We start from the raw sequence: 14174 nt of genomic DNA, 5'->3' as shown, positions 1-14174 counted from the left end.
AAATTCTTTGTAACTTCCCCTTTACTACCCTGAAAAGGAAATCCAGAGGAAAAAATGTCCTAAGAATTTACATAATTTTTAAGACATATATATATTCCTAACTCTATAATAAAAGGAAAAATAAATAATTTATAAAAAATAAAATATATTTAAATAAGTAAATGCTCAGACACAACAACCCAAGATATCATAATAAAGGAGTCAGATACTTACACCTACATGAATGTGGTCAACCTGTGCCCCACTCAGTAAATGTGTCAAAACAGTATACTCAAATGTGGAACGATGTTGCCTCTAAGAACCGCAAAGGTCCACTAAGTGTCATGCCTCTTAGTGACAGAGCTACAAAGGACAACTGCCACTGAGCTATTAAAGGACACTGGTGTTTCTCTCCCTAATACATCTCTAGATGCCTTTGTGCTTTGCTACTGGTCTCCACTAGTAAGTAGTATTGGCATCACTTGGCAGTTTGTTAAAAACACAGATTCTCGGGTACTACCTCAGACCTATCAAATTCAAATCTATATTTTAATAAGATCGTCAGGTTATATGGATGTAAATTAAAGGCTGAGAAACCACTGGGCACTCCTGGGGGACATAGTAAGGGAGAGGGTAAACAAACGGCACATAACAAAAAAAGTGGTTATTTCAATACGTATTTTGAAATTAAAAAAAAACATATTTGAAAATCTCTAACAATATTTTGTACCTAAGTTGATAATAAACATTTGTCATTTTTATGAATAAATGAATTAAGTAAATACTCATTAACTCAAAGCTAAGGTCTAAAGCCAACTTGGTATTCATTCACTCAGTAAATACTAAAGGTCTATGTGTAAAGCACTGTGCTAAGATCTGTGAGAGAAGTAAAAAGTCATAAAACAGGTCAAAACCACTGCAGTATATAGTTAAAGATTAAACTAAAGCTCTTAAAAAGAAGGAAATGTAACACACTCTTCTCTCAAACATACTTCTAGGTTCATAGATTTAAATTTAATTAAACCAAAGTTTCTCTTTTTGAGGCCACTGGTTTCTGAATGGTATTGAAGAACAAATTACTAATAATACTTTAAACTGGAGTTATATTTTTTATGAGATGCTCCATTTTACTGTCCAAGTCAAATACTGCTGAAAGACCCATTGTTGTAAGAAAGAAGAAAAACATGGGGAGAGAGAGAGAGAGACAGAGAGAGAGAAAGAGAGAGAGAGGAGCGGGAGGTAAGGCTAACAAGAAAACAGGCTTAACTGAAGTAATTTAAATAGTAACAAAAGAAAATGAGCAAAGAAAGGAGAAATTTCAACACCACTAAGAGAACTAACTACTTACTCTCTTGGGCAAGAAAAGGCAAAGTTTTTTGTAAAGGGTCATAAAGTAAATATTTTAGGCTACGAAAACCATATAACATGGTCTCTTGAAGCTACTCAACTCTTATAACTACAATGGTAGCTGAAAGCAGCCATAGATAATAAGTAAACTAATAGATGTGACTGTGTTCCAATAAAACTTTATTTACAGAAGACAGATGGCACAGATTTGGTGCCAGGGATGTAGTTTGCTGATCCCTTGCTCTAGGGGAAACAATTCAAAAGGTTCAAAGATACAGGCCTAATAAATTAATATAGAATCTGCACTTAAAAAATAATAAACCATAGGCTCTTTCTTGCTGATGATAAGGGGAATTTAATTAGTCTTGAAGAGAAAGTACTTTCCAAATAAAACTTTATACAATTATAACCAGTTACATTTTCTAGGCATAACTACCAAATCTGATATTAAGCTCTAACTTCTTCCCTGACTAAAAGTAATTCTTATTAACAAAAGAAGCTATTGGTCTGACTTGTATTAGGTTCAGAAAGCAAGGAGTCATGAAAGTGTGCATTTACTAGTTACCGCTGTCAAAGGCACAAGGCAAAAGAAAAAAAGGAACTACTACACCTTGCTTCCAGATTCTACTGTTTATTCAGGCTAGTAGTTTGCCATTGAAAGAACCATTAAGAGATAATATTGAAAGAAATATATTTGTTCTTATTACCACCTTCTTCAAAGATTAGAGATATGCTTCTAGCTTCCCTACAGTGATGAATTAATTATTCGAAAATTTGTTGTATTTATTTCTAACATCCGTAACCTCCTGACAATATGCACTCCAAAACTTACTAATTGATTATGTGACCCAGTGTTTTAGTATTTCCTTTTTTCTTCCCAAACTTACCTCTCTAAAGTCCAAAGGAAACTATCTCATGCAGCTATCTAGTTTTTGAAGGAGTCTGTTCCCATTATCCATTTTATTGTCATTCATTCATTTAAAATCCTATCTCCATTGGTTATCATCTATTTTTATCACTCAAGCTCATATACCTTGACCATTTCACTTGCCATTTTACAAGTTTTCTTGATTTATAAAGTTCTTGTGTAGCAGACACTGCTACTGTCTTAACCCACGTTGCCGTATCCTTCACTGTTCCCCACATAGCAATGTTTTCTTACTGTATTTTTAATATTCTGCCTGAGTGCTTTCTCTGACACAGAAGTGTGCTTGAGCAATGAGTTCTAGAGAGTTAACAACCCCAGGAACAGCCCTAGACCAATAGCAAAGGAAAGTTATGGATAAATATCCCCAGCCTCCTTGCCCATTATATGGGATAACTTTGAGGTCGTGATACCAGGTCTCCCAAAAGTCCCGGTAAGATTAAGACACAGCTGCTGAAAGAGGTTACCTGCTCTTGAATGCATCCAATATTGTATTCTTTCTCTTAACTGGATCATTTCCCACTTCCCTACAGGTAAGTGCCTGGGATTGCCTTCCATATAAACTACCCACTCTCAAACCTTTGTGCGCTTAAGGTGGTCCTCAATCTAAGATGGTCCTCTAACCTTATTATTCCTGGGTTCCTGAGATTTTGCACTGAGACGAGTTCATAGCACACCAGCCATGAAATCACCAACTGTTTTGCCCAAAGGTAGGATTACATTGTTTCACTCTTGCTAGTTTTCAAAAGATCTGGCACAGCCATCATTTTATTATTCTCCCAAGACATAGCAACACACCAGAGTGATGGCTTTAGCCACCCTCTAAAGTGACTCCCAGTTACCTTACCTGTTATAACTGAGTGCTCACGTAATAGGAGCGGGTATGCCTCACACCAAGCCGTGCACAGGAGAGGCTGGGACGCTGGTGTGGGGTGGGGCACGGACGCAGGGGCGTGGTCCAGTGGGTAGCTGGCCTCACTCAGGTTCTTCGGGCTCAGCTGAGCCCCTCTCCCAACCCTGCATACCTGAAGGCTCTCAGCCCTCCAGTTCTTGGCCAACACTCCCCTCGTTTGGGTTTGGGGCTTGAGCTTTTCCATCCCCAGCACCTGGCAGGGTGTTGGGCCAGGGAAGCCTGATCAAGTGGCCAACAGCGGCTGGAGGGCAACACCACCCCACCCAGCACCGGACCTCAGGCCAGCAGCCAGAGTCCAGGCTCCGAAGAAAGGCAGGTAAGGGCTGTCACTGTGTAAATGGGCGGGGGTCAGCTGCCCTCAAGTTGGAGGAGAGGCTACATCACAAAACCTACCTCAACTTTTGTTACTAAGGGACTCGTGTTGAGCAAAATCTGATGTTAACTTTAAAGGAGAGATTTGTTCTTCGCCTTCAAATTGTAATCGGGGTGGGGCGGGCAGGCAGCCCTTAGCATTCCACCCTTAATACCTGGCCAGCACGTGGCTGTCACGAGGCCCTCAGAACAGCGGTTAGAGGTCCCACTCTGCCAGCAGTCAGCCTCACAGTGATCCTCTGGGCAGAAAGTGCCGTGAGCGGTGGATCGTGGCCTTCTCCCCAGGGCTCGAGGCCCTCCAGCCTCCACGCTGGTGGGTGAGCTGGGGGGCCCAGGACAGGCTGAGGGCTGTGCCCTGCAAAGTTCCAGAGCCCTTGCCATGGCCGCCCACTGGCTGGGCCCAGGCCTTGACCTAATGGCGGCGGCAGTCTCCATGGGTCCCAGTCAATGGAGGCCTCAGCACCTGGATTATATGGACACTGCCACTAAGGTAACAGCTTCAATCAGCTTCAGTCTGCCCATTCAAGTTTTGAAAATTGGTACAGCTTAGATCAGTTGTCTACCCCCCTAAGAGGTGGCCGGAGGTCAGGGGTAAGTTGCAAGAACACTGCACATCATTAGTTCAGGTCCACCTCTGTGGCTGGGGCTCTTCTCAAAGAAGGACAATTGTTGCGAGCTGGGAATTCACCTGACAGGTATTTGCTACAAGTGATTCGCTCCAGTTTAAGTGAAAAGCCTGAGAGCCAGCTGGGTCCTGGGCACTTGGCTCCCTCAGTGATGATGGCTGGGCAGGGTCTGATAACCCGGCCCTGAGGGCACCACCAGTTGAGATCTGCCTCTTCAGCCAGGCCTGGGCACTGGCAGGAGGACCCAGACTGGGTGCTGGATGTACACTCCCAGGCAGGGTAACGGCCCGCGCAGGGACCCCCTCGTCTTAGCCAGGGCCTGGACCCTGGAGGGAGAAACTTGAGCCTTGGGACTTTACCCTTTCTTGTCAGAACGGGAAGAACATTCATTTTGGTGGAGGTTTATAGGAACATTGTTACCTGACCATGACCTGACCTCAAGAACAAAGGTTCTGACACCAGGAAGTCTGACAACTAACTATACCCCTCCCTCACATTTCCTATAAAAGGGTTTTGCTGAAAGCTTACGGGGAGTTCGGGGTTTGGGGGGCCTGAGCCACCCGTCTCCTTGCATGACCCTGCAATATACCTTTCTCTGCTCCAAACTCTGACGTTTTGGTATTTTTTGGCCTCACTGTGCGTCGGGCACACAGACTTGCATTCGATAATGCTCAGGACCCACCATCCTATAAGTACAGTTTAGATTTGTTTTTCCACAAAATGCATGACTTTCTACTTGTTCACATGTAAATGTATCTGCCAATTCTAGATAACAAACATAGTGTAAACCAGATTTTGTTTTCAATTTAAACAGAGGAACGTGGTATAGAAAAATAATCTTCCCAAGAAAACTTTTCATTCTCCCCCTTCCAAAAGTAGGAACTCTAAGAACCATAAACACTGTTTTAAAAAGTCTAACCCTTTGAACATGGAGAAGCCCACAGAACTGAGCCAAAAGAGTAAATAACAGAGTTAGCCCATGGAAAAATCAAACTCACGAAACCCTTTCATCAATATTTACCTGCTTGGAAGACCACTTCATCCGTCAACCCAAGGTAGAACCTTTGGAGGCATTCTTAATCTTCCCCATTCTCTTAATTCCTCTCCCAGTTAGTCCCATCAGTTGAACCTCTCCGAAGTGTCTTAAAAAAACATTTCTTCATTCCCCTTGCTCTTATGCCAGTTTGTCTTTCCTGTGACCATAACCTATCTAGGTTCCCTGTTTCATTTCACTTCTTTTTTATTCTGGAAAAACCTGACACTCCCACATCAAACCTAAGACTGTTCAAACCTATAATAGCTCAAGTCCTGAACATCACTTTCAGCATTTCTATAAAACATATGGACATTTACATTATATTTAGACAACACATTTGTTGCCTAAACATTTCATGTATTTTTATTTCTGTTTGGAATGAAGATTAAAAATAATGTTTACCTAAAGATTAAGCAAAATGTTTACCTGTCTGAAGCTACGTCACTGGCAATTTGGTGCTTCACTCCTGACCCATTTTTAATAGAATCCTGTCTTGTGAGCCCATGAGATCGACTTTTCTCCACTGCAGGTACAGATAAGTCACCTGAGGGTCCTTGGAACGGGGCCTGCTCATGCAGTTTTGCTTTCTTCTCCTGAGGTGCCTCCTCATTCCGCAGTCCTCGGAGAACCTTTTGATCAGGTTGCTGTGGTGTATTAGATCCACTATTATAAAACCATGCTCCTGATTTAGTGAGGATTTCTTGTTGTTTTCGGCACAAATTACATACCCACATAACCTGCACACGAATATACAGGGAAAAGAAATTAGTGTTTCCAAAATTGAAAAGCAAATAAAAATAGAGACAACAACTCAAGCTAACAAAAAAAGTACAGGGTTATCCTTTCTGAAGTTAAAATGTAATCCTGATCAACTGCTATTGTTAATTAAATCACATATCTTAATTTTGTCAACAGATAAAACTGACAATATTTACTGGCAGTAGAAACACCAAACTAGAATGTGAAATTACTAGTTGTTTATTTATATTCTTTAATTGCTTTGTATTTAAATTAGGGGCATAGTATAATACAAAGAAAATGGATTTTGAGGTTAGAAAAACTTGGGTTTAAATACCAACTGCAAGACTGGAAACTTGGCAACCTTCAACAAGTTACTGAACCTTCATAGCTATAAAACTTAGTTTCCTTAATGATAAAATAGAAAAATAGGTATAATAATATTCATCCCCTATATTGTTTTGAGGATTGAAATAATTTATATAAAACGTCTGGCACAATGCCTGGTATATGTTGGACTTCAATAGATTACCTACTAATATTAGGTTAATCTTCTATCATCAACTATATTACTGTTTCTTGAAGGGGCTTTTATTTCTTTTGAGTAGCTCCTAATGACTAAAATAAAGCTAGGATCATAGCTGATCCTCAACAGAAACCTATTAATTGCTCATAACTTTAGTAGGACACTTAACATAAAATGTACCATTTTAACCATTTTTAAGTGCACAGTTCAGTAGTATTAAGTATATTCACATTGCTGTGAAACAGATCTACAAAATGTTCATCTTGCAAAATTCAAAGTCTATATCCATTAAACAGCAAATCCCCTTTTCTCCCTCCCCCCATCCCCTGGTAACCACCATTCTACACTTGATTTTTTAATAGATATGTTTTTCAGACTCCAGGAATCTAAGAATATTAAAACTAACATCTGTTTGACCAGAAACCTTCGCCTTCTTCTGAAAAATATTTTTCAATTAGAAAAAAAATCATACATTCATGAAATAAAAGGTAAGCTAATATTTCAAGTGTTTTCTATGTTTTATGTCAAATATTGAATCTTACACAGCTCTCCAGATTGCTAAACATTTCCTCATAGTTTAAAAAAATTATAATATAGATAATCGCAGTAAAAGAAAACTTCAACATGGTATTTTCAAGTGATACAAGAATGCTTTTGTAAAATACCATTTAAAATTTTTGCTTAACTTCTCATTATTCCCAGTTCACATTGTTTGTATAGTTTATATCATACAACACTGTACTTGATCATTTTTTTATTTTGTTCTCCCTTCAAATTGTAAATACATTTCTCTTTTCTCCAACTAAATTGAAAGCTCACTGGGGGCAAGGGCTATATCTTCTATTTGCATAATAAGACCTTATAAATTATAGAACAGTAAGACCTTCTAAATGTTTGCTAACTTGAATTCTTTTGAAGTCTTTCTGGGGGATGTATTATAATAAAATTTTTTATACTATTACACCAAGATTTATGTTTCATCCATTTCCAAAAGAATTAGTCAGCAATAACATCAATTTCTGTGACTATCTTATTTTTAAAAGTAAATAAGAAAGTATTTTTGATATTAAAATACCAAAATCTCACTCAAATTTTTAAAAAATACATCATAGTCCAAATTTCTTTTGGTTTGAATACATACAAAATATAAATATATCTAACTCATCAATCGTCTCAAAAATCAAATTTCAACCAAGATCTTCAGCCTTTCAATGCCATCTTGTGGCAATTATAGGTATTGCAGATATCTTTTAAAAGTGAAAGGCGCACTAAATATAGAAGCAGAAAATATTGTTAAAATAAATTAAATTTGAATTTCAACTTTTCTGCTTTATTTTAAACAAATTACTCATTGTACAAATAGCATGATTTCCATATAGCACAAAATGAAAAAAAGACTTGGAAGCATTATGGGCTTAGTTTTCCTCATCTGTTAACACCTAACAGATATTAATATAAGATAAATGACTGTAAGTGTGAAGGATGATGTCTGACTCCCTATTAATACCCTTCCCATACTCTCTGAGCTATCCACATTGGTTGCTCTTTTTCAGACTAGATCCTATGTGCCCTCCTAAACTGCTGGCTTCTAGTAATCCTTATATCCTAACAACAAATTACCCTTCTCTTACTATCTCCTCCTACTCTTGGATTAAGAGCTTATTAATCTTTAAAGCTTAGGAAGCCTAAATTCACTCACTTAAATTAGTACAGGGACTGACACTTTCAGCTGATACCCTTTACACACATTGCACCTTGTAAATTGATGATACTGCAGGATGCCTTACAAACACATACACATGCTATGAGATGACTTTTTACTAGTTGGCTGTGAAATAATTAACATCTATTAGAGGTAAAGTCTGTGTCCATGAAAAATAATTTAACTAATTTGGGAATATAATAGCAGAACTCTTGTTAATGGAACCCTTTATCCAATTAAGTTAACCAGCAAATGTATCTTATAATGAATGCTGTTAAAAATATCTTAGAAATATACATGCCTGTAAATCACCATGGTTAGAGCCTATTAGTGTGGCTGGTCATCATTTATCAAAAAACATCTAGGCCCCAAGAATACAAAGACAAAGAGGATTCAAAATTATACAGTATTATTATTTTCAGTTCTAAATATGCCAATATTTGGGACTTCCCTGGTGGTCCAGTGGTTAGGACTTCGCCTTCCAATGCAGGGGGTGAGGGTTCCATCCCTGGTAGAGGAGCTAAGATCCCACATGCCTCGCAGCCAAAAAACCAAAACATAAAACAGAAGCAATATTGTAACCAATTCAATAAGGACTTGAAAAAAATTGGTCCACAGGGCTTCCCTGGTGGCACAGTGGTTAAGAATCCACCTGCCAATGCGGGGGACATGGGTTCAAGCCCTGGTCCAGGAAGATCCCACATGTTGCAGAGCAACAAAGCCTGTGAGCCACAACTATTTAGCCCGCGTGCCACAACTAGTGAAGCCCGTGTGCCTAGAGCCCACACTCCACAAGAAGAGAAGCACTACAATGAGACGCCTGCGCACCGCAACAAAGAGTAGCCCCAGCTTGCTGCAACTAGAGGAATCCCGCGCGCAGCCACGAAGACAATGCAATGCGTTGTCTAAATGGTTTTACATTTGACTCCTACTAAACATTGAAATAACAGATAATCCCAAACTTTTTCAAACTATTATAGAAAGGGGGGGAAAAAAAAGGTAAGGTCCCCAATGCAATTTATAAGACTAGAAAGATTTTAATGGCAAAATCAGAAAAGGGCAGTAATTAGTTTCCTATGGCTGCTGTAACAAATTACCACAAACTGGTGGTCTAAAACAACAGAAATATATTCTCTCACAATGCTGAAGACCAAAGTCTGAATTCAAATTCAGTATCAATGGGCCAAAATCAAGGTATCAACAGGGTCATGCTCATTCAAGAGGCTCTAGGGGAAATCAGTTCTTTGCCTCTTCTGGCAGTCAGCTTCTGATGGCTACAAGCATTCTTTGGCTTGTGGCCACGTCAATCCAATCTTCAGGGACAGCATCTTCAGATCTCTCTCTGCTACATCCTCACATCACCTTCTCTGTGTGTGTGTGTAATCTCCCTCTTATAAGGATACAAATGATTATATTAAGGGCCCAGGCAGATAATCTCCCCATCTCAAGATTCTTACATAATGACATCTGCACAGATTGTTTGTTTGTTTGTTTTGCTATATAAGGTTATTCACAGGTTCAGGGATTAGGGCATGGATATTTTTTTGAGGGGCCATTTTCAGCCTACCACAGACAATAGAAAAGTAGAATTATAGGCCAACAGCACAAATAAAAATGGATGCATTGATCTTAAAATCAAATGTTAAATTTCATACAGCAAATATATATGATAAAGAACAAAAAGAACCTATCATGACAAAGGAAAGATTATAACAAGAATAGTTTAATAAAATATACCAATGTAATTCACCACATTAATAGATTAAAATAGAAAAAAAGTGGTCATATTGATACGGAAAAACCATTCAGCATTCATAAAATGTAAGACTCATTCATGTGAAAATAAAATCTAGCAAACAAAAAATAGAAAAGCAATGCTTAAGCCTGATAAAGGTTATCTACAAAAACTTATATCCTATTTTATACTTAAAGATGAAAAGTAAGAGCATTTCCCTTAAAGTCAGGAATGAGCTAAAGATTCCAAGTATCATCACTTCTATTCAACACTGTCCTGGAGGCACTAGCTTATTAGTAAATCTCACACACACGAGACAAGAAGGATGAAATAAAACTGTCCTTATCTAAACACTATATGATTGTGAATACCATTTGATTATGACATAAAAATCCAAGGAAATCTACAGACAACATATTAGAAGTAATAAGAGAGCTCCATAAGTGTCCTAGATCAAAGATGGACAAAGATAAACAGCATTTCAGTACACCACTAATAACCAATCATAAATATTTAATAAAAAAATTTTAAAGATACCTGTTTCAAAGAAAATTAGTATACAAGAGTCTAAAAGAAGACTTACATAAATGGAAAGATATACTCTATTGCAATAAGAAGACCAAATACAACCAGGATGTCAGTCTCCCGAATTAAATCTATAACGTTCAGTGCAATTTTAACCAGACTCCTACCATGTTTTTCATAGAATTTATCAAGCTAATTCTGAAATGAATATGGAAGAGCCAAAGATAAGAAAATCTAGATAATTCTGAAGATAAGTAACAATTTAAGGTGGACTTACTCTACTTATTATAAAGTGACAGAAATTAAGACAGTGTGGTATTAGTAGAGAAGTGCTAAATAGAACATGGAGCATACTAGAGGCTCTAGAAACAGACTCTCACATATACCAGTGATCACATTACAAATCAGTGGAGAAAGGACACACTATTAAATTAATATAGCCAAGACACCTGGTTGTCCATAATGGGGGAAAAAATATTCACACCTCACACCATATACAAAAATCTGTTCCAAATGGATTAAACACTGAAACATGAAAGACAAAACTTCCAAACTTTTAAAACAAATGTCAAGAAGCAAAATATTTTTAACTCAAATACAAAAAGCACAAACTAAAATTTACTATATTAAAATGTTTAAACATTTTTGAATAGTAATATAATAAGATAAAGTAAAAGAAGAAACCACAATCTGAGAGAGGTTTTACTGCAATGTATACAGTTTATACAGGATATGCATTCAGAATATATGAGGAACTTCCATAGTTCAATAAGAAAAAGACAAACATCACAGCAGAATAATAGGTCAGAAATGAATATACAATTCCATAGAGAACCCCAACTGGCCAATAAGCAAATAAAAAGGAGCTTAATCTTATCAGTGAAAAATTACAAATTTTAAAAAATTAGTTACTATTTCACTCCCACTAGTTTGACAACATTTAAAAGTCTGACAACACCAAGCATTTCAGAGGAAGTAGAGGAGCCAGTACTCAGAAACATTCCTCCCAGGACTGCAAAACAGTTTGGAGATCCATTGTGCAATACCTAGTGAAACTGAAAATGGCTACTTATATACTCTATGATCCAGAAATGTTACTTCTACCCTAGAGAAATTACGAGAAGACATGAACAGGGATGTTCATTGAGCACCACCTCTACTAGGAAAAAATATTAGATAACCTAAATCAGTGGATAAACTAACATATTCATGCAGAAGAATTATATTCAGCAGTCAAATGAGTGAATTAGATTTAGATGAATCTAAATTTTGAGATAACTCTCAAAATATAGAGTTAAAGAAAGCAAGTTTCAGAAAAATATATACAGTATGATCCATAATATAAAGTTTAAAACCTTGTAAAATAATACTATATATGGTTTAGCAGTGTTTAGATATTAAGCTAAACTACAAATAAAAACATGTAGAATGATAAGTATTCGAGATAACTGCTCTATCTCTAAAAAAAACAAAGAAAACTACTAAAAAGATGGCAAAATGTTAAGATTTGTATAACTGCTCAGTAGTCTCTAAACTTCCCAACATGTTTGAAATATTTCAAAGTAAAAAAGAGAGAACCAGTTAAGGTTAATTGGACTAGTGAAAACATTTACTGATACTCATAATCACGCTAAAAGGAAATGTGTATTTACCATAAATATATTAGTTAACTGAGAACTAATTAATGAATTTGCATACAAATATAATTTTTAAAATACAATACAGCTTACTTCCAGGATTTTGTTTTGTTTTGTTTTTTATGGAGAGGTGTGAGTGAAGGAGTCAGATTACATAAAAGGTAACCAATTAGCTGTACATGTTTTGTAGTGTTGTTTCTAGTTTTTCTTTTCATCAAAGCACTTGATTCATTTTATAAACTCTCTGTTCTAAATTAAATTTTATCCAAAAAACTAGGGAAGTGATTGTCAAAGTAAATTTGTCATTGAGGAGAATTTAATTGTACATTGATTATCATCAGAATAAGTAGCTGTTGCCTTCATAATAAATACTTGACTTTTAAATCTTATTTTAATTAGAATTGCATTTTAAATTTAAATTTCCCTAAGTGTTTTTAAAAGAAAAGACAATTCTTAAAGCAGTAGGTATATCCAGCAATTCTAAGAGAAGTAAACATTTCTGCAGTTATTAAGTTTTCCCACTAGTCTGTGCTATAGCACTTTGTTCAATCTGGACTACTGGCTTCTTTGCATATTAGCACTACATTGTTAACCTACTTTTTTCCCTAAAAATAAATTTCAGTTAAAAATATAGTAACTTTAATAAAATTAAAAAGTGAGTTGAAAGAGTATCATTATTCTACATTATAAAATGTGATGGTATGAATTAGAATAATTATTTTCCATTGCATGTTAACTTACTCAAAAATTCAATAGAGTACAAACGTACTATCAGTTGACAGTTTCCTTTTCCAACATATATAACTTAAAAGTTATGCTCATAAATTATAGAACTATAAAATCATTTCAATAAATTTAAAGTAAAATTATGGCTTAAATTGGAGGAAAGCAAGTTTAATTTTTCTTAAAATATAAAGCATATTCACCTAGGTTTCATTTAAAATGGAGAACAGAACATAATTTCTGAAGGGGACATCTTATAAAGGGAGAGGCCAGAACATAATTACATGAAGGTTAGAAAATGATGCTTTATCCAAATTGAAAAGAATCAAAGGTGTAAAAGTAGAGGAAATAGTATCAAATCACTAACAAAACATGGTGGCATGGAAATCACTAGAACACTCTTGGGAAAGAGAAATTTTTAAGGAAGAGGCATTAATTCAGAGAAGAAAAGTTCTTTAAAACTTTAAGATTAATGGATAAAACTATACGAGATCCTTGCAAGTAAATTTTCAGAAGCCATGCACTACTATATGGACTTCCTTTTGCAAATTGTGCTTCTTGCTCCTGTAACTGCTAAAAGGCAATAGCATCACTAATCATACAGTCATTTGATCTACTTCAAAGCACAGTTCAATGTAAGGGAAGTCAAACTTGGCCCACCCAAGGGAGATTTACTATTCTATGAAAGATAAACTGTATCATAACTCTATCACAGCACAAAATTAAAAGCACTGACTTTTATCTAGTTTCAGTGCATTTGTATTTTGATTCATCTCAAACTTAACGAAGCCAAAACTGAATTCCAGACCTTCACCCCCAAACTGCTCCATCCACAGTCTTACTCATAGCAGTTAATGGCAATTCCCCTTCCTCCCATTTTGCCTCGGGCCAAAAATCTTGGAATAATCTTTTTCTCTCATACTCCACATACATTCAACTAGAAAATCGTTTTTTTTTTTTTTTTTTTTGCGGTACGCGGGCCTCTCACTGTTGCGGCCTCTCCCGTTGTGGAGCACAGGCTCCGGACGCGCAGGCTCAGTGGCCATGGCTCACGGGCCCAGCCGCTGCCGCGGCATGTGGGATCTTCCCGGACCGGGGCACGAACCCATGTCCCCTGCAGCGGCAGGCAGACTCTCAACCACTGCGCCACCAGGGAAGCCCTAGAAAATCGTTTTGATTCTACTTTTAAAATATATCTACAGAGATGACATCTCACCACCTTCAGCAAAACCCCCTAATCTAAGTCACCACCATTGCCTGCCTAAATTATTGCAATATCCTCATAACTGGTCTCCTAGATGCCACTCTTTTCTCACTCTCATTAATCTATCCCACAACAAAACCTTCAAAATGTTTTAAAAAAGAAGTCACGTCATGTCACTTTTTTGGT

General features: G+C 36.9%; 1 protein-coding gene across 22 annotated transcripts in view; it reads right to left on the bottom strand.

Moving 5' to 3' along the window:
- RIMS2 (regulating synaptic membrane exocytosis 2) overlaps positions 1 to 14174 on the bottom strand; it is a 591263-nt gene that overhangs the window by 395215 nt on the left and 181874 nt on the right. For all 22 annotated transcript variants that reach the window (XM_065895352.1, XM_065895363.1, XM_065895359.1 and 19 more), the window contains one exon: positions 5625 to 5935. In XM_065895352.1, the coding sequence (XP_065751424.1) occupies positions 5625 to 5935 (311 nt within the window). The remainder of the gene's footprint in view (positions 1 to 5624; positions 5936 to 14174) is intronic.

The sequence above is a fragment of the Phocoena phocoena genome, chromosome 17 (assembly GCF_963924675.1).
Source record: "Phocoena phocoena chromosome 17, mPhoPho1.1, whole genome shotgun sequence".
Lineage (NCBI taxonomy): Eukaryota > Metazoa > Chordata > Mammalia > Artiodactyla > Phocoenidae > Phocoena > Phocoena phocoena.
The sequence above is the reverse complement of the archived record's forward strand: the minus strand, read 5'-3'. Positions and strand labels throughout refer to the sequence as shown.